The sequence below is a fragment of the Melanotaenia boesemani genome, chromosome 3 (genome assembly GCF_017639745.1).
Source record: "Melanotaenia boesemani isolate fMelBoe1 chromosome 3, fMelBoe1.pri, whole genome shotgun sequence".
NCBI classification, from domain to species: Eukaryota; Metazoa; Chordata; class Actinopteri; order Atheriniformes; family Melanotaeniidae; genus Melanotaenia; species Melanotaenia boesemani.
The window spans coordinates 34,638,003-34,661,571 of NC_055684.1; the positions used below are offsets into that span (position 1 = coordinate 34,638,003).

At 39.9% G+C, this 23,569-nt stretch overlaps 2 protein-coding genes across 2 annotated transcripts; both read left to right on the plus strand.

The window, feature by feature from the left end:
* The first annotated feature begins 131 nt into the window (after window positions 1-131).
* LOC121637271 (limbin-like) lies at window positions 132-18,576 on the plus strand. The gene is made up of 23 exons (XM_041981318.1): window positions 132-631; window positions 1,140-1,215; window positions 4,030-4,211; window positions 4,290-4,346; window positions 4,458-4,644; window positions 4,744-4,844; window positions 4,962-5,027; window positions 5,155-5,289; window positions 5,466-5,605; window positions 6,020-6,344; window positions 6,443-6,682; window positions 6,851-7,026; window positions 7,744-7,903; window positions 8,026-8,202; window positions 8,298-8,608; window positions 8,726-8,900; window positions 12,774-12,917; window positions 13,117-13,344; window positions 13,489-13,709; window positions 13,788-13,875; window positions 14,057-14,232; window positions 17,511-17,612; window positions 17,831-18,576. The coding sequence occupies exons 1-23, from the start codon at window positions 404-406 to the stop codon at window positions 18,234-18,236; spliced, it is 4,101 nt and encodes a 1,366-aa protein (XP_041837252.1). The 5' UTR covers window positions 132-403; the 3' UTR covers window positions 18,237-18,576.
* Window positions 18,577-19,385: 809 nt separating this feature from the next.
* LOC121636881 (cytokine-like protein 1) lies at window positions 19,386-21,158 on the plus strand. Its single transcript, XM_041980723.1, has 4 exons — window positions 19,386-19,638; window positions 19,724-19,768; window positions 20,144-20,290; window positions 20,381-21,158. The coding sequence occupies exons 1-4, from the start codon at window positions 19,492-19,494 to the stop codon at window positions 20,480-20,482; spliced, it is 441 nt and encodes a 146-aa protein (XP_041836657.1). The 5' UTR covers window positions 19,386-19,491; the 3' UTR covers window positions 20,483-21,158.
* Window positions 21,159-23,569: the final 2,411 nt, after the last annotated feature.

The window sequence follows — 23,569 nt, forward strand, 5'->3', positions numbered from 1 at the left end:
GTTTGCAAGTATTTTTGATCCCTAATAGCCAACAGACGCACGCCTATATACTTAATGTGAAAAGTTTAAACGGAAGCTAAATAGTGTATTTGATTTACTTGACACTCCTTGAAGGAGTAGCCCGCCCCGTTGTCCCGTTCTTTCCAACTTTTGAAGACTTTTTCCCAAAGCTGTACAGCTATGGCTATTTTGACATTTGTGTACCTGTAAACAGCGTTTATGGTTTGTTCTTCAATACTAGCATTCAAAAAAGATGTTTTCGTGCGCAAGAAAGGCTACTACAGCTGATGTTTCTGAAGAAAAGCTAAGGAAATGTTTTCACGATTTTAACTGTGGTACCATGCAGAATCGGTGCAGTCAGTTAGCTAGCGGCTGTCCTTTCTGGTAGGACTCCAGCTTACTAATGTTTCGGACACACTTTATCGTGGACAGACTCGCGACATGGTCATTTTTCTTGAATATCCGAGTTTTGTGTTTTTTCCCTGCCTTTTTGTATTTTTGTGTCTGCCGTGATGTGACATTGCGCGCTGGTGTCCAGGAGGACAGCGCTGGACACGATCCTTTTAATAACGGTACCTCTCTGGGTACATCATGGCACACACCCCCACCTCTTTACTCAGGGAAACATGGAGTAAGTAGCGCATTTACACAACTCAGAAGTATCTTAACTTTTTAGTCATCTCTCTGTTGGTGAAGGGGGGATTTGTAGGTGTGTTATTACAGCTACACACCGCATCTTCCTTTGTATGTTTTTTGAAAAGGTGAGATAGGTTGTTGATGTAATTTTCCCCTGAACCTTAGAGTAACAAGTAGGGCTTTGAAATAATTGATATTGCTTTGGCTTCCACCTCAAAGCAATAAAGTCGCTGGCTACTCCGGCTTCCTCCCATCCTCCAAAGACATGCATGTTAGGTTAATTGGTCATTCCAAGTTTTCCCTAGGAATGAATGTGAACATGAGTGGTTGTTTGTCTGTCTGTTAGCCCTGCGATGGACTGGCGACCTGTCCAGGGTGTACCTGCCTCTCACCTGCAACTGGCTGGGTTAGGCTCCAGCTTCCCAAGGTTGGACTAGGCGGTATAGAAAGTGGGTGGATGGATGGAAATGTCCATTAATGAATGTCCTTTTTTCCTCCAACAGGGCTTTTGCACTGTCCATGCGATGCAGCATAAACCAGAAGGGAAATCAGCAGACTTGACATTGCTCAGGATTGATGGTTTGATCTTTCCCTGAATACTATCTGAACATCTACTCACCACTTATCTGAAGTTTTATAAGAAACACGTACAACTCCAAATCAGAAAGAGTTGAGAAAGTGTGGTTTTGCATGGGCTTGGAGTATTGCTTTAAGATCTCAATCTTAAAGCAATACTCCATTAGGCAAAAAAACTTTTGCCACGGGCTCTGATACAACCCCATACTATCACAGAGCCTGGTAATACAGTGCTGATTATCCTTTTAACCATGTGTCTGGAGTACACTACGGAGAATACTGATCGAAAACTGACCACAATATGTGTTTCTTTTGTATGATGGTCCATTGCAGATGCCTCTGAGCCCAGAGGAGCCAATGTCAACTCTGGACAACACAAGGCATTTAATTTTTTACTGTAAAATCTTAAATGACTTTTCTTAACATAACTGCAAAGAGGTCGTACAGTAACCCCTTGTTAATGTGGTTATATTAGCTATCATTCAATGTCGGTTCTGATTCAGTGTTGTCTGATGGATGAAAGATCATGGGGGTTCTAGCTTAGGCTTGTGCCTTTTCTATTTACATGTCGAAATATCCCAAGATACCTTACATGCTTTAATAATATTATGCAGAAATAGTAACGTAAATTTGCAAATTTCCCTTCCAATCAACAATTTGAGTTATATAGCACTTTTCTCAGATGTTACGCAGCATTACCTAAAATTAGAACGAAGTAAAAAACTCTGGATAGCTCAGCTGGCACATGCAGGAGACCTGAGTTTGAACTGGGGACGGATATTAATACCTTTCAGTTGGGTCCCCTAATTACTGCCTAATCACCTTCAGATGTAAGTGGCTTAAGCGTATGCTAAATGACAGAAGAATACTTTTTAAGATCTACAAATGCGTACTTTTTTTTTATGTGTTGCATTAGTAATTTCCTCAGTTACTTCAGTTAAAATTTTGGTCTGAGAGTAGTTTTTGTTTTTTTATTGAATTTATCTGATCTGTTGTTGAATATTTTCTCCAGAATTTTGGAAAATTGTGAAAGTAAAGTCACTGGTCTACAGTTTGTGAAGTGGTGTTTATCTTCAGTTTTATAAAGGAGCATAACTTTGGCTGTTTTCATTTTGTTTGGAATGATTCCAGATGTATGTCAGTGATTCACAGATCCCTTCAATGGCACTTTTAACCATTTTCATATCTATTCCATTACAGCCAATAGATGTCTTAGCTTTGTATTTATTTACAATGTCTATGATTTCCTTTTCATTGACTGCTGTGAGGAACATTGAGCTGGGATTCCTCTCTATTATATTATTCCAATCCTCAGTGATGGCTCATGGATTTGCTCTGCCAAGTTTGGTCCCACATTTACAAAAAAAAAACTTATTGAAGCTGTTGACTATATTATTCATATTATCTTTTATGAATAAAATATGGAGGGTAACTTTGTGATTTAGATCCATTTTAGTAATTCATTTAATTCACCCCATATTCCTTTGTTCCTGTTATTTTTTAGTACTTCGGTATAGTATTTCTTCCTGCATGCCCGTATGATATCATTTAACTTATTTTTATATTTTATATATTTATTTTCGGCATCTTCAGTTCTCTGTTTCATGAAGTAAAATTAGTAAAGTCAGTTAACATTGGGAAAGTAAATAAAAGTATGTTTTAAGAAGAGATTTAAAAGAAGACACTGACTCTGCTGACCTGATCTCTCTAGGCAGTTTTTTTGCAGAGTTTAGGAGTTTTGACTGCAAATGCTCTAAGCCCTCTGATCTTAAAACCATGTGTCTGGAAAAAGTACAAGACACGTGTTTCCTCTGCCAGAGGATCTCAGTCTTTATACAGACTGATAAGGTTCTAAAAGGTCAGATAAATAAGAATGTCCAAAGCCACTAGTGCAGGTGGTGGTGTTCAACGGTTTTTTCTTGGTTCTCGTTAAAAGTGTAGCAGCTGAGGTCTTTCTCATCTGGAGCTGATTAATGGAGAATATATAAGCATGTTAAATGGTCTCAGAGTCTTTAATAGATAGATCAAATTTCGAAAGAATTCTTAGCCAATTAAGACGCCCCTGCACAGGTTTCGTGATTCACTGTTAAAAACAACCAACGTTTGGAGTTCTTGCAGGAAACCAGCAAATGGTAACAAGTGTTTGGTCATTTGCTGTGGACAAATTAGTTCTGAGACATCCAGATGATAACTGCCTGAAAGGAGTCTCAGCCCACCAAGATCAGATGCTCTGATAGGTTAGTGCAACTGTGTGTCATGAACATGGTAATGAAAAGAAACCCCATGTCTCTGGATAATGTGCCTTAGCAAAACTTGAAAAAAACCTAAATAGATGTGATCCCAGAAAAGACCCATGTGGGCCACCATATTTTACAGGAGCGTAGCTGTTGACTGCTAGACAAAATTTTCTGTTTGACAAATAAGATATGAACCACAGTAGTGATGCACTTAAAAATTTAACCCAGCGCCTCAGTCTGTGCAAGAAGATATGATGATAGACTGTATCAAAATCTGTGCTAAGGTCCAAAAGAGCTAGGACATGGCACAGACCATCATCAGCCGCCAATCAAAGGTCTTTAGTTACCTTGAGGCCATTGCATTTTCCAGACCCTCAAAACTTTTTCTGATTAGAAGTTGTAATAGTTTAACACAGAAAAGACTGCTGTATTAAAAACTGTTGGTGTGCTTATAAATCTCTTCAGCAAGCATCTCTTTGTATTAACATTAATGATATTCCTATATGCTATTATAATCAATTCAGTCTATTAAAACAGCACCTTTTCCAAGCTGTATAAGCATCCTTTGCTTGTCCGACAGGTACAATAGAAGTCAATGGGCCCCTTATGTCTTTTGGAGAGAGCCCAGCCTCTTCTTCGGCTCCTGCTGGTCCGTGGGAACACTCTGTTTACTCTTCGTTTACCTACATGTCAAATATCTTTCACCTCAGAAATCACAGAAGCACAGTCACCAGATACAGCCCGCATCAACCTCTGCCTCAGGTGTGTGACTTTATGATGTTTAATGGAACCATTTACTTTGAAGTAAGTAGTGATTAAATGTTTTGAATGATTCTCCAGGTTCAGAGTGCAGCACTTCCATCTTCATTTGGGGTCAGATTTCACAAGTGTGCAGAGGTACGTCAGTGTCATTGGTAGAATTCAGGCCTAGTTTAGTTTAGTTTACTTCTTTAAATAAACATGTAAAAGACTATTCATGTTTTTCCCTTTCGATCATCTGGGCACCAGGTGAAGCTTGATACCGATCCACCTCAATTGACTTTCTTCCTGCTGATCCACAACACGGGACCTGTGGGTGGCACCAACCTCTCTCAGGTGGCTATCAGGGACTCAATTTCTGGAATAATACCCTTAAAAACTGAAGGCAGAGTTATAGAAAGAGGCTACCAGACGTTTGCAATAGATTCACTGCTGGGTATGTCTCTGAGTCAGAATGTTATATATTATTCTTAATCAGTTGATGTTTCTGAATGTGACCTCAACCGATGGAAATGTGTTGGTTTTATTTCTGTAGCTGGATCCAAAGTTGTTGTTAATTATACCGCTAACATACAAAGTCACAAGAGTGAAGTCCTTGATCTTCCTGCTTTTCTCACCTTCTCTAACGCCTCACAGGTATGTCTTCAGTCCTCCTAACTGCCAACTTTGTTCAACCAAAAACTGGGAGATAAGAATAATAAGAAGAGCATTACGTGTCATCTTATCTAGAATAATGTTTTCTTCACTCCACAGAATGATGTCAGTATGTTTGGTCCGTTAACAGCTAATCTAACATTGAGGGTGAATTCTACTGACAGGGTAAGTTTACAGACGGTCCCTTAACTGGAAACAGATGAGCAGTATTAATTGTCATTTTTGTTGTCAAAGTATTCTCTTGTTTGTGGTTTATTGTGTTTTTAATGCTGATTTTTTTGGGAAATTACAGATTTATCCTAACCATGGGGTTCATTTTGCTGGATTTGTTGCTGGTTTCTTTGTGACTTTGGTGCTGATGTTGCTGGGGTTTCTGGTCTTGAACGTGACAGGTCCCAGGACAAGACTGGGCCTTCTCCAGCAGAAGGTATTACCATTTCAAAAATGTTTTACTCCTTTTCACCGTGGTGCTAATCTACAACTATTAGTGTAAAAAAAAAAAAAAAAAAAAACATTTTATCTGTTAATTTTGTCTTCTTTTTATTGCATTAATGTCAGTCTGTTTTCTCAGTCATTCAAGTAGATTTTTTTTTGCTGCTTCAGAGAATTAGAGGGGATTCAGACCCTGAGTATGCAGACTGCAGCATGAGTGAGACAGTCAAAGATCAGGCCATATTTGAAGACAAGATGGTGGACGTCATGGTACTGGAGGATCCTCAGAACATGTACCAAGCTTTGGAAAAGTGAGTGCACCAACCCAAAAATGGGTTCCTTTTTTTGATAGAGCACACATTTTTTTTAAGGAATTACTGGGCCCTAGTGGCCTTTATTTAACAGTAGATTGATAGGATAGGGATAGAATATGGATAGGGAAAGGGGGTCAGAGAGAACAGTGAACAACACGCAGCACAGGGTCCCAGTCTGGGACTCGAACCTGAGCCGGCTGCTCGGAAGAGCTCTAGCCTCTCTACGTGGGGTGGCTGCCCAACCAGTTGAGCTGAATGCTACCCAAGAGCACTACTTTTGAAAAGAACAAATGTGCAAATTATTTAGTAGCTGTACATAAATCGTTCCTCTTTCTGATTTCTACTGTGTATCTGAACCAAAACTGCTTACATATCACTTTAATCTTGCTTCATCTGTTTTTATCCCATAAGCCTTGAAATGTCTTCACTGCTCCATGCTACCACTAACCTGGAGGCCATCCGGATTCAGATTTACAAGGATGTGATATCGTGCTTGCTTAGCAGCCTGCGGTCAAGGGGCCAGGCTAGCCCCCAGGCCCAGCAGAGGCTGCTCAGTGTGCTTAATGGACAGCTGCTAGGCATGGAAGGGCGCCTGAAAGAGGAGCGAGGGGCACGCATGGCTGCCCTGGCTGGCCAGTGTAACCTGGAGACCAGTGAAGAAATGGAAGCAGAACATCGCAGAGAAGCTGCTGAGAAGGCCCAGGCTGAACTGCTTTGTCAAGATGCAGACCAGCAGGTACTAAGAATAAATATTGCACTTTGATCATTTTTGATAATTCTGATAATGAAAGCAAGAAAAGATTTATTCACCACCAAACTGTGAATTTGGAGCAGGAGCTCCTGCAGTGCAGCGTCCTCCTGGAGAAGCTGCACAAACTGAGCCAGAGTCGGCTTCAGCACATCCTTTTAGTCCGACATGAAGAAGCTTCAGCGAAGGTCCAGAGGCAGATCATCGAGTGGCGACGGGTAGAGCTGCACAAAATCTTCTCAGAGGAACTGGAGGAGGCTATAAGGATGGGCGAATTAGAAAAGGGCACAGCAAAGAGTCTTCAGCATGAATACTTTACTTGTCAGGTAAATGATCAAAGCTCATCTTCAAAGAATTGACTTGATGAAGGTGAAAGTTTGTAATACCAGCATTTGGCACTTGTTACTGTATGTTTAGAAATCTGCATAAATGTTTGAACAATTTATTTAAATATGTAGAAATGTCTCAGTGGCATAACCTTTTTTTTTAACTAGGATCAGCTAGAGGAGGTGCTGGATGTAGTCCTCGCCAACCAGCGCTATGTGCTGGCTGAACGCAGTGCGCAGAGGAAGTTCCTGGTTCACAGTCTCCACAGCCTCAACAGCCTGATTTCTGACACCTTCACCAGCACATCCAGCAACTTGGACAGCTGGTTCACTCACATCAGAAGGTATGTGCGTCATACATATCTGGTAGAGGGAATTTCTCAAGCAAAGAAAACAAACATTACTTCTAAATCTAAAAGTGCAACTCTTAGTCTGCTGCGTCTCCCCTTGTAATTTAAGCGGACATGAATATTTGAGTTTGAATTTTGTCTTTACTGACAATAACAACTTTTCTTGTAATACTGCCCAATGTTAACAAATTATATTTTGCCATTATGGAAATTAACTGTAAGAAGACTGGGAGAAAGATAGAAATGCAAGCTTGAAAAACCGACATATCACAGATTTTTTGCATTGCAAGTCCCACCCTCGAGGATCCAAATCTTATTAGTTCTTCATATTAGGGCCCTTTTCAAAGCATTAAAACTTCAAGTCAGTCTCTTGGTTTGCAGTAGAAATTAAGTGGGGGTTGTGCAAAGGATCCCCCCCCCCAAAAAAAAATGACTGAAAAAGGTTCAAATAAGTTTTAAAAAATTACAGAAAAATTCTAGACAACAATCTAATGATTTTATTAATCATTTTTGTTAATTGCACTAACTAGTTCTCAATCTCTAACTAAAGGTATCCACATTTGCATGATATTGCATTATTTTTTAACATAAGGAAAGCGGATCATCTCGTAATAAATTTCTGTTTTAATCTCAGTGGTTTTAATTGTTTAAATTGTCATGTCAGCTGAACAGTCAAGTTTTAATGTTGTGTTCTGTTATTTTCTCCACCAGAGGGAGCATCGCACAGGCAGAGCAGATAAACCAGCTTCAAGAAAAGGCCCAGAAAGACCTTGTGATGGTGAGACAAAGACTGGATGAGACACTAAACCACGAGAGGAGAGCCATGCGCTGTGGACTGATTAAGAAGAGGAGAGAGCTCATCTCTGAGATGGTGAGCAGATCATGCAGTTTCAAACATGAACTATATTCATGGCCAGATACCACAAAACCTTTTGTCCATGTTATTCCTAAATGGACATTGTATTATTAATATTTTTTGTTCACCTTTTCCAGGTTAGGGTCCATAAACAGAGACAAAGAGATTTGTCAAGCATGTCTAAAGGTCTGGAGGAAAAGATGGAGATAGCTCAGCACCTGCACTGTTGGCAGAACTTGCTGACGGCTCACAGCTTGGAGCTTGCAGAGCTTATCAACAACCTGGATGAGGAGGCTGCAGCAGACATCCGCAAGGTACCACCAAGATAATTACCACGCAGTCATTATGCAAGCTCACATAAAACTGAGCTTGACTTTTTAATCAAACAGATGCTCTGTTTGTTCTTTAGGTGACAATGCGAGTGATACAGGGGGCCATAGCTGACATCAGAGCCATCCAACCTTCTGCAACACAGGCAGTGCTTTTACTGTTGCCTCCAGGGACAAAACAATCTTTTCTGCAGGGAGAACCAGAGACAGGACTTGGACAAGCCACTGGACAGGGAGGTAGTGCTCTCCTTCAGGGCCAAGAAAGACTCCACCAAGAAGGTAAGGCAGCCTTACGCACCCTCAGCTGCACAAGGGAGGCTTTGCATGAAGCCATGGAGAAAGAACTGCAGGAGCAAAAGGAACTCAGGGAGCACTGCAGAGATTTCTTCAGGTAAGTAATGCAAAAACATCAGTTATCTTTGGTCAGGATATTCAAATGCAGGCAAACTTGTTTAAAATGAGTGCTTTCTGAATCGTCTCCTTCTTCTTTTTCCCCTCTACATCTTAGATGTCTGTGTTTGTCCCAGCTGACTCTGTCTGAAGATGACAGACTGAGGATGAAACTGGAGTTTCAGAAGTGTCTGTCTGTGATTGACCGCTGTCTGGTGCTCCCTCACGCTGTCTCCAGAACCAAAATCTGCATTGTACTGGCAGAATGGAGAAAGGAGAGGGAAGAACAGATGGTAAATACATAATCACACATTGCAAAAATTACGTTATATACTACTTAAGAGTCAGTATTTAGTGAGTAAGTCTTACTTACTCTAGTAACAACTGTTGTTGATATTAGACATTGTGTTTCATATTCTTATGTTGCCATCCCCTTTCCCTGTCTGAGTCGGGGTTGTGAGATTAATCTTAAAAAAACACTTCTCCTGCACCCTTTAATTTTAAGATTAGACCCATTAGGGCTTGGATGCTTCTCATGTGTTGCCTAACTTTTTACCTCCATGCATCTTTGCTCCTACTAACTTGGAAGAGATGAAGAGGATAGGAAGAGGTGCAATGAAGCTTCTTCTCTCACTGTAACATGGCATCAAAATGTGGAGGTGCAGGATTTATACACCACATCACTTGATAAAAGACTTTTTCCTAGGACCGTCTCCTTTCACCTTGCTTTGCTTCTTTAAAGTGCGTTTAAGGGACAGCAAAAATTCATTATGGTGGCAGGGGAACAGTTAATGAGGGGCAGGATGCATAAGTTAGAGTAAAGAAAGTAGTGATGGGATGCATAGGCGCCGATTTACATTTCTGCCGGTGGGTGCTGAGTGTGTATACAAAACAACAAGATACACATTCAGCAAAATTATTATTTCATATGATTTGTGGTTTATTATTTTGTAAAATGAATCAAACTCACAACAAAATTATCAACTACCCACCAACAAATTCCATAAAAAGACATTTTAAAAAGGTTCATCAATTAAATAACCACCTTCGCAACTGCGACAGACTACACTTATGCGCCTGCTTTGACTAATGAAACAGAACTACCTTCTAACAGAGAGAAATATTCATACAAGCAACACAATATAACCCATTAACTATCAACACACATAGCTCACATAGTAACCGACTACTGAAACCGGAGTTTTTTTTTTTCACTCACCAGTCCTGCTAGTTCTTTATGGGAAATGTATTGCTCCTTGCAGCTGTGAGTTTGATGAACTCATTGGCGATTGCATCCAGGTTCAGTGTTCATGATAGAGTCTTGTGACAGTCCAGTAGTGTAACATGGTTCAGCCTTGCCTGTCCCATTGTGGAGCGCAGATAGGTTTTTAGCCTTCGGAAGCCGGAGGATGACCTCTCAGGGATAGTCAGTGTGAGTTTGACCAGTTTTGTGAGCTCTGGCAACATGGTTCTAAACAGCTGTCCCTGATTGCCTTTTAAAAAGTTCACAGCATCTTGAAAAGTGTTCAGTTGAACTCCGTGTTGTTTTGTCAAGTCCATGCACATATCCCGGTGCAGTGTGAGTCTGCTTTCATCCAAATCATCACCGGAAAACTGTGCGATGTTTTTGGAGTCACTTTTTCCAGACACGAAATCCTCAACATCTTGGATGTGTTTGAATGCAGAAAGACTAAATCTGCAATCCAGGGACACTATGGCTGTGTCGATAATATCCAGGTACTGCTGAGGTAAACTTCCTCAGATGTTTGGAAGCTGTGTGGCGACGCGCCTCCATCGTTCAGCTGGCGGGGTAATTTTCTTGGTCTTGGCACAGCTGGCCTCTCCAAATTCAGATCATTTGCTGCTGCCGTTGTGTTTTCCCAAAATTCTTGGAATCCTTCATGAAGATTTTTGAAGTTTCCTCTGAGTGTGTTGATCATCTGTCTTGCTCTCTGTAGATGTAACTGACTCTTTTAGAGTGCGGCATTGACCGTTTCTATGCAGGAGAAAAACGTTAGCATTATTTTCAAAGTGAAAAATGTGCTAAATTTCTGCAGGTGCACAAGGATGCTGCTGGCTTTACCTCCCGTATCCCCTTTGTCGTTTAAACTTAAATCCTCCAGAAATTCCAGTAGCGCACTGTAGTTTAAAGCTATGGATTGCTAGGAGGTCGTTGTCACAGTCCAGCGCGTCGGGCACAGAGGTCTTAAAGCCGGTGCATTTTTGCTTTGAAACTCTTGAAACCAGGCGAGTTGTTTCGGAGACTGTCGGATGAGGGTGATCACTTAACGAACAACTGTCGTAAAGTTGCGACATGGAGAAACTTTCTGGGCAACATCATGTACAACCAAATTCATGACATGTGCAATGCAGTTAACGTACTGCGCTCGAGGCTCCTGCTCCTGCACACGAGCCTGCAGCCCGGTCCTAATTCCAGACACATTTGATGCACCATCATAACACTGTCCTCTGGATTTACAGATCGTCAGTGAAAATCTCACTAGAACGTCGTTAAACAGCTGAAAAAGAGGCGTTTCATAAAAGCCGACAAACATCCCCTCTGGCTTTAGACTTTCTGTAACAAAACGGAGGCAGATAGACACCTGCTCCGTCACTGTTAGATCAGCAGTTTCATCCATAATCACGAAAAAAAACTCTCTTCAATGATCGTTCTCAGCACATCGTGGGCCATAATTTCAGTCATTTCATTAAGGATTTCATGTGATAACCATTTACTCTCCTTACGAGCCAGTCATAACAGCAGCTGTGGAATATCTGTGAACCTCAGTTTTAGCAGCTGGAGCAAGTTGGACTCCTCGTCTGTTTTTCCTCAAATGGCCAAAACCTGACCTGTCCTGGCATCTGACATCTGCTTTTGTTTACCAGCAGAAATTGTAGCCGCAACATTTACACCTGCATTGGCAGAGGCGACAACTCCAGCAGCGGCTCGATGCAGATTTGACTTTTCATGGAATTTGAATTGTTCAAGTGCTTTAGCCCAGCTTGAAAAGCCGTCTTTCAAAGCTTCTTGATCGTGTGTTGTTGAAGGAAGCGGGGCATTCATATTTTTAGCTGTCGCTTTTAGCTGCCTCATAAACTATCCATGGGAATTTAATTTTCCAGCTAGCTTGATATGTCCTTCCTTTTTTTTTGACCATCTTCGCTTCATAGGTTGTTTTTGTCTTCGATATTTCTGCAGCTTGACTGGGCACAGCTGGGAGCACTGGTACAACTGGACGTTGCACTTGTAGAAACATTGGGCTCACTTGATGTTTGGGGATTCCTGATCACAAACTTGTCCATTTTTTAACTTAAATGTTCACTTGTCAAAGTTAGCATCCGCCAATGAACGTCACTTGAGCGGGTGATTTTGACACTTCTTCTCTGAGCATGCACATCTATGCTTGGTCAGGCAGACTTTACCAGCAATCCCACATGGGTGCTCGGTAGTGTCCATGGGTGCTTCGGGGCCCGAGCTCCCACGGAATCGGTGCCTATGATGGGATGTACAGCAAAGAGACTTCAGAGCGTGTGTCAAATAAATTATCAGTCTAATCTAATCTTATATGATACAATATAGTCATAAATACACTCACTACAAACTACAAGATTCTGATTTAAGCTAATTCTGTGGTTGCAGTTCTTTTGTCAAACAACTGTTACTGACATAAAACTGTCACAGATGACATGGTTAAAATCAAAGCTGCATGATTTATGCATTTTGGCCAGTAGGTGGGTTTGTGTGCATGTGAAGCCCCCAGAAAGGAACCCTCTTCTGAAACTATTTACTGGAAAGCTTCAAGCTTCATGTGACAATCAGTAATGAAAAGCACCTTTTGATCAAATTGCACATAATTTTGTGTGGGCACTTATAAATCTTCATGATGACAAAGTGTTAGGTATATTTTTATCTAAATTACTACTTGAACTGCCTTTTGTGGTAATGAAAGAAAAACTCAGTTACATATAGTGCATCTCCAGCTGATGATAAATAATGAGCGGTTACCGCCAGTTTAACCCACACTACTATCAGGCCTGGATAAGTGCACAGTGATATCCAGAAATAATGAAAGGCTCCACCGTGTGGTTTCATTCCTAATCACGTCATAACAGTGCACACTGTGTTCTTTCCCAACAATTCTTGTGGATATTGTGGTTTATTGCAGACAAATATGCAATCCAAGGGGAAAACCACAGAGGCCAGAAAGAAAGCGGACACATCTGATGTGCTGCTTTTCCAGAAAAGGCTCGAGGACAGGATTCAACTGTTTGAGAAGGAAAAGGAGATGGAGGGCGGTGTGATGAATAAGGTGCTGCTGTCTTGTGTTTAATTTATTTTCAGTTACCTTTATGATGGGTTAATTAAGTTTAATATTTTCACAATACAGACTGTCAACCCGAGAAAACCATAATATTTGATGTAAATTTCATTGTGTGGTCATGTTTGATGCTAAGTTTTGGTTTTCAGTTTGTGTTCAAATAACTGAAAGTCTTTTCTCATTGTGGTAGGTGTTGGAGGAGATTCAGAGGGAGAGAGAAGACAATTTGCTCTCTCAGGCTGACAGCCTGGCGATGCAAATAGCTACAATCCACTACCAGAAGGCTGAGAGACGGAGCAAAGTTTTGGAGACATCCAGAGCTATGCTCACCCTGCAAAGCCTGCTGATTCAATGGCTAAGAGACAGAAAAAACCTGGAAAAACAAGGCATGGCTCAGAGTATACAGAGCCACTGCTTGGTAGGTAGCGCTTGACCTGAACCTCTGTCTTTTAGCATTTACTCTGAAGTGTTAGCACATTTAAAACTTTTTGTTGTTTTCTCCATTGCAGTGTTTCTTTCTCATTAAATTAAATGAGGAACTTTATTTTGATTCTTGCTGCAGGGCCTAGAAGAAGCAGAGCAACAGATTCAGAAGAAGAAGACAGAATTTGATACGTCTCAGTTTAGAAAAGTGTCAGGTAAAGTCCACCAAGCAGTCTCTGAGGGAGACGAAGACAGTGAGGAGGAGGATGCATTTCAGCTGGAGTCAGAGGCCAGGATGACGTCCATCCTACAGGAAGCTCTCAATAAGTGTGAGCAGGTCATCACACTGATGACTGAGAGGTGAACCTTCCTGCAATCTTTTATTTAAAAAGACATGTAGTCGCTTTTGGGTTGAATTTTTAAGTTTGGCATTTTCAGGTTCCAAGTAATGACCGTCAACGTTCAAGCCCAGGAAGTTTTAAAAGAACAAACGGAGCTCAAGAGACTTTATGAAAACTGCGACCAGGTCCAATTTATTTATTTATTTTTAATTATTATTATTATTTCTTAATGTTTTTTTTATTTTACTATTTTCTTCTCTTTTTTCAGTTGATATCTGTAACATAGTCCAAGTAATTAAAACGTTGCTTCTGTGTAAGTTCTTGTCATGTAGAGTCTTTTGGTGACTCTGCTGCTCTTCGTCTCAGGATCTGGAGTTTGCATCTCAGCTGGTCAAGCAGAGTCAGGCGTCTACTGATGTTCTCCTGGAGGCCCTGCGTCTCCTCCTGCCAACGGTGCCAGAAAGTGAGCTCCTTTCAATCACTGATGCCCTCTGCCCCAAACAACGCCCTGTTCCAGCTTCTGCCGAGCAGGAGCACTCTGGGTAAGAACCAGTTTTTTACTGGCAAACATTGACGGAGTCTTTCATAAGTTTATTTTATTTATGACTTATTCAAACAGCCACATTTGTTTGGCTTATAGGAGGTGAACTTTTTCTTGTGCAGCTGGTTTCAAACGTTTTCTGACATACTGAAGTGATTAGCAAACTATGTATTTTCTTCTGCTTTCTCAGTATGGTGACTGCAAAGCTCGTGTGTAGCAACAGTTATGAGATCTGGAAACATGAAAGTTCATGACAGAGCCACCATAACGCTCCCCACTCAGACTCCAAGACTTTTGGTACTGCACTCAGATGTAATACTCTAACCATTTAGTTTTTGCAGTTGCTGAAAAAAAGCTTGAATTATATCATTTTAATTCCTGAATTCATCTGCAGCTTAGCTCCTTCTTTTGACACTTTTTCCTCAGTTGTCTTAAAAACCAGTTTTTGTCGGGAACAGTGAGACCAGTCATCATGCTTAAAATGTTCAGAAATTTCCACCAGGATATGTTGAGATATTGAGTTAACATTTGATAGTTGTTCACTGTACTGTAAATACTGATTTGATCAGTTGCAGGTAATAAATGCACCAACATTCACCTCTGGGATGTTTAAGAAATGTAAAAGGTTTATGTCATAACTGGCCACATAGATTTGATTTAAACTGCAGCTACCCGATGTTCAAATGAATGTAGGTATCCAAAGATTTCACCTTCCAAACTTAAACAAGAAAGTTCTTTTTTCTTTTAGCCCCTCATACTCCCTGCACAGTTCATATACAAACTCTGTGACAAATTTGTCTTACAACATCCAACCGTCATTAAATTTAAAACAGTTTTCAATAAAATGTTACCAACACTGTTTTTTGGAGCACAGCTATCACGTTTGATCAGAGTTTACACAGCGTTCACGGTTGCATCCAGTTCAAGTAAATAAGCAAGTTTAAGTAAACAAATGGTAATGGCACTAATGCTAGCAATTTTCCTAGATCTGCATCACTGCCACTGGCAGTGGTATTTTAACCCAGTTTTTCTCCACGCTTTAATCCTGGTCATCCAGCCCCACTTCAACCACCCCCTGCAATGGCTATATTCATCTTCTGGGGCACATACCTGCACTCTGGTATGAGAAACATGGCTGAACTTGTCATAACAGTAACTATACTTAAATATTTTATTTGTAAAATCTCCTCCTCAGTTTATTTTATAGAAACAGTTAAACTTGAAAGAACTTAAGATTTGACAGATTAGCAGCATGTGTTGCTAATGAAGAACTTTTTATGACTCTGATCTACATGCCGAGTCCTTAACTTACCACCTCAATTATACCAGAATATTGTCTGACGATCTTAAATATTGTTATTTAACCTGTATGTTTCCTGTATGTTGGGAAAGTTATTCATTATTTCATCTTTTGAACCTTGGTTTGCTCGTTGATCTGTGACTTGTTGACTTTTTGTGTACTTTTGGTTCCAAGTTCACAATGAAAGACTCAGCAGTCCAGTTTTTGTGGATTAACAGAGTGGTTTTCTACATGAAGTCACAGATTGAATAAAACCGCAGCTTGTTGAAGCGCAGCCATTTCCACACACTGACTTCAACTTAAATATCAAATACCGTTTGAATGCTGCTTCACAAGGTTCCTTTTCCCCCCAGAGGCATGATGAAGAGATAAATGATTTTCCTCGTCATTTAATTTCCCTCTCTTCCTGATGCACTGGAACACAGTTCTCTGTCTCCTGCTGAGTTTGGATAACTTTACTGATGAATAATGTCTCGAGCATGAGGTCACTTAGGAATTGAGCTGTCTGGCTAAAGTACAAAGAAATGAAAATGCTCTTTCTGGAACAATATGCAACAAATGTTTTCTGAACCTTTTCAGCTCTGTTGTTTGCAGAAGAGAATTTAACTATTCTCAGCAGTAGATTAAATCTTTTTTGGGACAATTTTAGTGATTTGCAGCATTCATTGTTGGTAGAGGGCGAACTTTTCTTTAGATCCTTGATCATATCAGTGTATTTGAAATCTTGCAGTGAGCTGAAACAAAACTGTCATTTACCTGCAATTCTCCCCAACTGGGAGCGACCGTATTAAATAGCTCTCACCAAACCAGCCTTTCTCAAACGTGGGGTCCCAAGATCATTTCAGGGTCTTGCCAGATCATTCTTAAACAAATAAAGCCTACAGTTATTAAATAAATTTGGGATTTTTATTATTAACACATTTATTTAATCTGTGGCATTAACACGTAATTTTTTTTTAACACATTAACGCATAAATAACAAAGCTGTTGCTCGTGCCACATCAAAAATCAGAATTGAGCATTATTTTGGCGAGAAAAGCTGATTTGGGGCATTTAGATGCCTTGTTACAGTGGTGAACCGAATCCAGTAAAAAACACATTATCTCCCTTATTTATGAAGTTTTTTACATTTTCAAGCCTTACATTTAGTATTTTTATCACTGGATGTCCAGAAACAAATTTTAAAAATTCAAATTTAGTATTATCTCGAACAAGCTGATTTTTGGCAAAAGGGTGTAAAAAGCACTTAAACCCCCCCTTAATTTATAAAGATTCTGTTTTCAAGACTTAAATTTAGAGGATGGACTCATTTAAAATTCACAGTTACCAATTAGTTGTCACAAGGAGGTGTCGCAAACATCAACATATGTTATCTTGAGGGTTGTGGCTCAAAAAGTTTGAGAAAACTGGCTAAGACTGATGTTTTATGTATTTGTCTTCATTGCTTTCTTTATTTTTATTTAAAGCGGGCTTTACTGTGTCAGGTAATGTCTCAGTACTAAAACATTAGTTTGGCTGGTGTTTATCAATGATGTGAAAAAAGTGGGACTTAAGTGAACGAAGAGTAAAGACGATTAGTTACAGATAAAGGTTTGATAAAGATGTTAATTGTTGTAGATGGAGAAAGTTTGCTTTTCTTTGGCGAATGGCTATTAGCTTAACTGATTTCCTCATATGTATGCAATTTATGTATCCCGTGTCTAAAAAGGTTTATAGAATATTAGCTCTGTTAATCATCTTCAGTCAAAATTCTTCTTTCTTTTTCTTCAAATACTGACGTTTGTCTTCCTCTGTCTTTGTTAAATCTGTGGTAAGTGTGTTGGGGAAAAGTGTGCATCTTCTGTTACAAGTCCATCAGCAGTGGTGTGAAGTCACATGGTGTTTTATTATTAAGCTTTGCTGATGATCAGAGCTGTTTATGTGTCATTTGTCTTATTAAAGCCCTTCACAAAGGTTTGTATTTATGACTTTCTGACCAGGTGTGCTGGGGAGCTGAGTGTAGCTCTTCCTGACAAGCTGAGGGAAAATGTGGTGCAGAAAAATATGCTAAATGTGTCAAGCTGGGCTATGGAAACAGAGACGTAAGTTCAACTTGTTTTTGTGTTTTTCTGCCATTTGTTAATCTACCACCAAGACTAATTTGTGTATCAATGGTCTCCAACGTCATTGACAAATCCCAAACTGAAGTGAAATATGCCTTTCATCCGAGGAGATTTGTGGCTTGGCTGCTGTGACTACATGCTTGAGGTAATCACTTGAACTCTCCAATCCCACTAACAGCAGCTCCTTTGTCCTCCAGATCTCACAGACTCCAGGAAAAGAGGCAAAGTCTGATGGAAAAACTGCTTCCCAGATCCCGTCTCCTGTTTCCAAGAGATGCCGCACCATTGATAGCTGAGGATAAAGGAAAGCAGGACAGTTTTACTAAACCACAACAACGTATTTCTAAATCAAGCGTGCAGGCTAAGCCGCAGCAGAGTGACGGCGTGGACGCCGCGAAGGAAGCGCTGAACAGTAAATCAGAGGACGACATGACTTCAGCCTCTGCCTGCAGTGTGCTGGGCAGCGTTGCCACTGAAGAAAGGTTGTTTGTGTTTCAGGATCCACCAGAATCATGTGACAGTGTGGATGCCCCTCAAAGAAAAAGGAAGCGGAATTTCCTTAATTTCAAGAAAAGTTCAGTGGCTCCAACAACCTTACCATGAGATTTACTCACATTGTCTTTTGCAAGCTTTTCAAATTATTTTTATTTTATTATAATATATTAAACTAAATTGATAGTTTAACTGAGTAGAAGTGTATTTTATGTACTTTTCTAAATATATGTAGCATCTGGCTTTTTTCAAGTAAAGGCAGCTGACGTCAACTTTAACCACTTCTGTGTTCTTCTTTCTGCTACTTCAGTTGTTTTCTAAAACATACTAAAGACACCATTAAACAGTAGAAATGAGTTCAAAGTAGATAATTACTCTGTTCATTTGAGAGTATTCACATCCAAATTTAAGGATGATTTCAGGAATGCAGAACCTCATTTTCTGGGGTTATGTTTCAACAGTGGCAACTTAAAAGAAAACATTCATTAGAAACATACCAGGGACATAAGGAAGCTGTCACATGGTCACATCTTTAGAGAAAAGGTGCATTTTGGGTGAATGTTGTAAAAAGTGCATTTCTTGAAAGTACCAGTAAAATAAAGAACCAACACATACTTCATTTATAAGCTGCAGTACATCTTTTTCTTCTATCTTCTCAGCCAGCCAGACAGTTCTCTTCATTTAGACAAAACTGGAAGACATGAAAACAAGTGAAGAAAAATGGTCACAAAGCAGGAAATCCATTCCTGGCTTCCACATTTCACACAGTCCTTATCTGTTGTCCAGTCTCAGCAAATATTAAAAACAAATAACTCATTTAAAATTACAATTATTTATAAAAATAGAGGACTATATGTTTTTTTTACTGTTTGTCCCTTTCTTTTTACTTTGTGTGTGTGTGTGTGTGTGTGTGTGTGTTTTAACACCCGAATACCTTCAACAGACAAACAAGCAAAGAATTAAGTTATATTTTTTAAAAAAAAAACTATTTCTCAGATTATTTTCACATTTTTTTATTTCTTCTAATCAACTTAATGACCGCAGGTGAAGCAAATCTGCCTGTTTGTTAAAGCATTGGCTGTCTGGTTTTAAGTCTTGCTTTAGTTATTGACCGGTCATTAAAAAAAGAAAAACTGCTTTTTGATGTGGAGCTGCTGGCAGCAGGATAAGATCAGTCATCCCTCGCAGCTTGACAACAGAACCCAAATGTTTTCCTGAGCTTCGCGTTGCTACACGTCATCTTCCGTCTTTTTTTTTTCTTTTTTTTGACTCCGTGCTTAATACTGCAGCCAGCCTCCCTCTGTGCTGCTTGAAAGGCTGCACCAGCTGCTGGACCTGCAGTGGTGAGCGGCGGAGTGTTGCCGACATGCAGCTGGGACTCGCAGCTCTCGTGTGCTTCTTCAGCTTTGTGCGGCAAACGGAGTGCGCACCTCCGACCTGCTACTCCAGAGCTCTTGGCCTGAGCAAAGAAATCATGACTCTGCTGAATAAAATCCACACCTACCAACGCACTGTAAGTTATTCATGTTTACTCCATGATCACCTTCCTCGTATTATTCTGGTATTTAAATCTAATGATCTTGTTTGTTTGGCTGCAGAAAACATGTGCTGAAGTTCTTCCTACAATCTTCCTTGATGTGCATGTAAGTTTGAAATGAAGGTCATATACTGTATGATCCAGGTTCCTGAAAAGACTTATGGGGAGAAGAAGTTTGCTGTTGTCTTTATTTTTTATTCTTTTGTTAGTTTGAAGTAGTAAAACTAATTGATTCTGAAATAGTGCTGTTGTTGGATAAGAGTTATATTTGATTTGACATTTTATCAAATTGATGCATATCCTTTCCTGATGGTCTTTGCTGATGGGTACCTGTTGTTTTTGTCTTGTATTTCTAATCAGATTAATTTACTGGTTGCAGTTTGCAAACTGTCTTTTCATAGGAAATCTTTGATAAGAAATGAATCCATAAGAAAACTGGAAGTACAGACATGATTTTAAAATCCTTGTATTATCTATCTAGAACTCATGCATCACCAGCAAGCTTCGTGACTTTCTCTATGTGGTGCTGAACCATCCCAGCCAGTACTGCAGAGAGCGACCCAGAATGGTGTTGTTGACTCAGAAAATCCAGAATTTGTACAACATCATTACCAGAATTTGTTATCGGGTAAGATCCTCTCCGAGCTGTTTTAACAACATCTGTGTTTATGAGCTGGAGCAGCTTGACCACATACATGCTTTTCTTTTCTCTGGGCAGGACTTGGTGTTTTTCACAGATGACTGTTATGCAATTGATACTGGACTCAGCACACCTCACTTTCCAGATGACAGGCTCCAGTTACTTCAAGAAGATAGATGAGCACCACACAAAGCAGATGACAGATCTACACTGAGCTACAGCGTTCACAAAAATCCATATTTGCAAAAATGTAGAACAGCAAACATGTACCATTATCAGCAAAGCTTGCGTTGTTTCAGATGCAGCGTTAGCACATCATGTGGCTTTTCGCACACAATGCCTTGTCCTACCTATAGCTGGCTGGATTAGCTACAAACTTATGTTAGTGGAGATGTGTGGTTACATTCCAGCAAGGAGAGCAGAACTTTCCACAGGAAATTTGCTGAATGCCAACCATGCCGATGGAAGTCTTATAATAATAAACCAATAAGAGATGTTTGTGAGCTGGGCTTAACCGCTGCTTACTTAGCAGGGCTGATCAAAGGTTTATGTGTCATTAAGAGAAATATTTTATGTTACCATGACCTGTAGTTGGACTAACTTATATTAAAGAAGCACTATATGGCATCCTATAAACATCTGAAGAGTTATACATGGTGGTTGAAAAGGTTATGCAAGAAAAAAATGTCCAAAACATTACTGTGTCACAGCTGTACAGTGTGTTCCCTCTGAATGTCTCCAGTTTTAAACCAAATAATGTCTGCTGTGTTGCTGCTTGTACTGAGGCTGGACGAAATTTATGTTTCTTTCTAATGTTTTTTTTTTACTTATGATAAATACACAACAGTGTTTTAAATGTAATAAAACTTTTCTTTTTGTGTCAGCTGTCATGTCTTTTTTTCTTTATGAGTGTTATAATCTTTCAATAAGTATTGATTAATCTAATATATTTAGAAACAGATAAATGGTTTTATAGTTTATGTTGTAAAATCAGTTTGTATTTTGAGTGAATGCTGAGAAAGTTTCACAATAGTCTAGAAACCACAGTAAAAATGTGGCTGTGCCTTTTCAGTGTGATGTATTTTTCCTGTCAGGTTTTGAACCAAGGCAGCCTGACCTACAGCAACACAAGGCAAGTTTATTTATAGCACAATTCAACAACAGGGTGATTCAAAGGGTTTTACAGAGACATTAAAACATCATTACAACAAAATAAGCACAATTTACAATTAAAACAAAAGAGAAAGGGAGAAGAAAAACATTAGAGAAAAACAGTATTTGAAACAAGTTTAAAAATTCAAGCTTGGAAGAAGAACTTTACCAAAACGCAGCAGAGAACAGGTTGGTCTTTAACCTGGATTTAAGTAAAGTGATTTTTTTCTACTTCATTCATTCCAGCTGGGAAATTCTTTCTCTGCATTTAACCCATCCTCGTTGCTAGGAGCTAGGAGCATTGGCCTGCCAGATTCCAGCGCCCGGGGAGCAGTTGAGGGTTAAGGGGCCCACAGTGGTTCACCTTAGTTGCCAGCCTGGGGCCTTGAAAACCAGGTTCTCCAGATCCAAGCCCATCTCTGTAACCACACTACCCCTGATCTGAGTTTGGGCTGATCTGAGGCTTTCTGGGAGTTTGTTCCAGACATGTGGAGCATAGAAGCTGAATGCAGCTTCTCCGTGTCTGGTTCTGACTCTGAAAACTGATAAAAGACCAGACCCAGATGATCTGAGGGTTCTGGTTGGTTCATACTGGGTCAAGAGGTCACTGATGTATTTTGGTCCTAAACCATTCAGAGCTTCATAGACCAGCAGCAGAATTTTAAAGGCTATTCTCTGACGGACAGGCGCCAGTGTAAAGACCTCAGAGCTGGACTGATGTGGTCCACTTTCTTGGTCTCAGGGAGGACTCGAGCAGCAGAGTTCTGAACAAGTGGGAGAAAGTGTACTGATTGAAGTCATGGACTTTGCTGCCCTCTGTTGCTCCAACTATCTTTACTGCACTCAGAATGGTGGAAGCTTCATCTACTGCAAACAGACTGAAGGTTTTCTAGTGTTTAGAAGCCATTTACACCTTAAAAACCATTAACAAAAATGTGCCCTTTTCCCGTGGATTTTCTAAATGGCATGAACAGTATGGTAATTTAGGAATTTGGTGAGTTATGTTTCTCCAAGACTGTTTTGCATTGTATATCATAACAAATGCATGTTCATGCATCCACCGTAGCACGACATTCTGTAAAACTGAGCAGAAAAATGCACATGTTGGTGTTCATTGCAGAAAAAGCAACAAACCAGCAGCAGCCAGGCTAATTGTTATCTTTAAATGATTGACAAACATGATGGTTGGAAATGTTTTTCATGATCTAAACACTGCATTTGATGTTGTAGACCACAGCTTATTACTTTCAAAATGAATCGCATATGGGTTTCAGTCCAACAGCCATTAAGTATGATGTTAAAGAGCAAACATGCTACAAATGACAATCAGCAGTACCTATTACTCAGCAAAATTGTTAGATGGGTGTTTATTAGAGGGTGAGCAAATTCATAATGTTAAGAAAATGGGTGCCGGTATCTCCTACCCTTGCCTGAGTGTTTGTGACACAGGCATTGTTGTTGTCACACCTTGATTATTGTTCTCCTCTCTGGTCAAGTGCAGCCAACAAACATCCAAGCTTCAAACAGCTCAGAACAAAGCTGCTAGACTAGCGCTGCACTGTCCAACAGGTGAATGACAGTACAGAGAGCTTTCATCCCAGTCTCTCATGGCTTAAAGTGGAAGAGAGGCTGGGATGCAATTAATTGGGTTTCTCTAGAAATATCTGTTTAAGCATTAAACCAAAATGTCTATACACTCAAATGATTTATGAGAGAGATCAATCCCACTACTCGGCAGGTTACTAGAGGTTATATTACTAAACAGATGCTTTACGCAGATCTGTCATGATCAGGGCCACAGTGTATGGTATCACTGACGTACCCCACAAAGCTAGGTTTAAAAAACTGCTGAGACTGTTTTAAAAGTTAAATGAGCAACTTCATTTTAGGGGATTTTTGTTACAGAATTGTTTTTTTATCATAATTTGACTTGATGAAGTTGTTGTCATACATCTTTTTTAGGTGATTGTTGTTTCTTGTTTTTGTAATGCATGTTTTTAACTTGACTTGTTGGATCATATAATGGATGTTTACTGTTTGCGACATGTATGCAGATCCCACGAAGAGTACCTACCACCTTATTGGAAGCTAATGGGGTTCCAAACAATGAATGAA

What these genes read in the sequence shown, in the direction of transcription:
- LOC121637271 (XM_041981318.1), top strand. Translation starts at nt 404, where the DNA reads ATGTTTCGGACACACTTTATCGTGGACAGACTCGCGACATGGTCATTT. An exon ending in GGGTGAATTCTACTGACAGG is followed by an intron (nt 5,028 to 5,154) that starts GTAAGTTTACAG and finishes GGGAAATTACAG; the next exon opens with ATTTATCCTAACCATGGGGT. An exon ending in TGGGCTATGGAAACAGAGAC is followed by an intron (nt 17,613 to 17,830) that starts GTAAGTTCAACT and finishes TTTGTCCTCCAG; the next exon opens with ATCTCACAGACTCCAGGAAA.
- LOC121636881 (XM_041980723.1), top strand. Translation starts at nt 19,492, where the DNA reads ATGCAGCTGGGACTCGCAGCTCTCGTGTGCTTCTTCAGCTTTGTGCGG. An exon ending in CAATCTTCCTTGATGTGCAT is followed by an intron (nt 19,769 to 20,143) that starts GTAAGTTTGAAA and finishes TTATCTATCTAG; the next exon opens with AACTCATGCATCACCAGCAA. An exon ending in TTACCAGAATTTGTTATCGG is followed by an intron (nt 20,291 to 20,380) that starts GTAAGATCCTCT and finishes TTCTCTGGGCAG; the next exon opens with GACTTGGTGTTTTTCACAGA.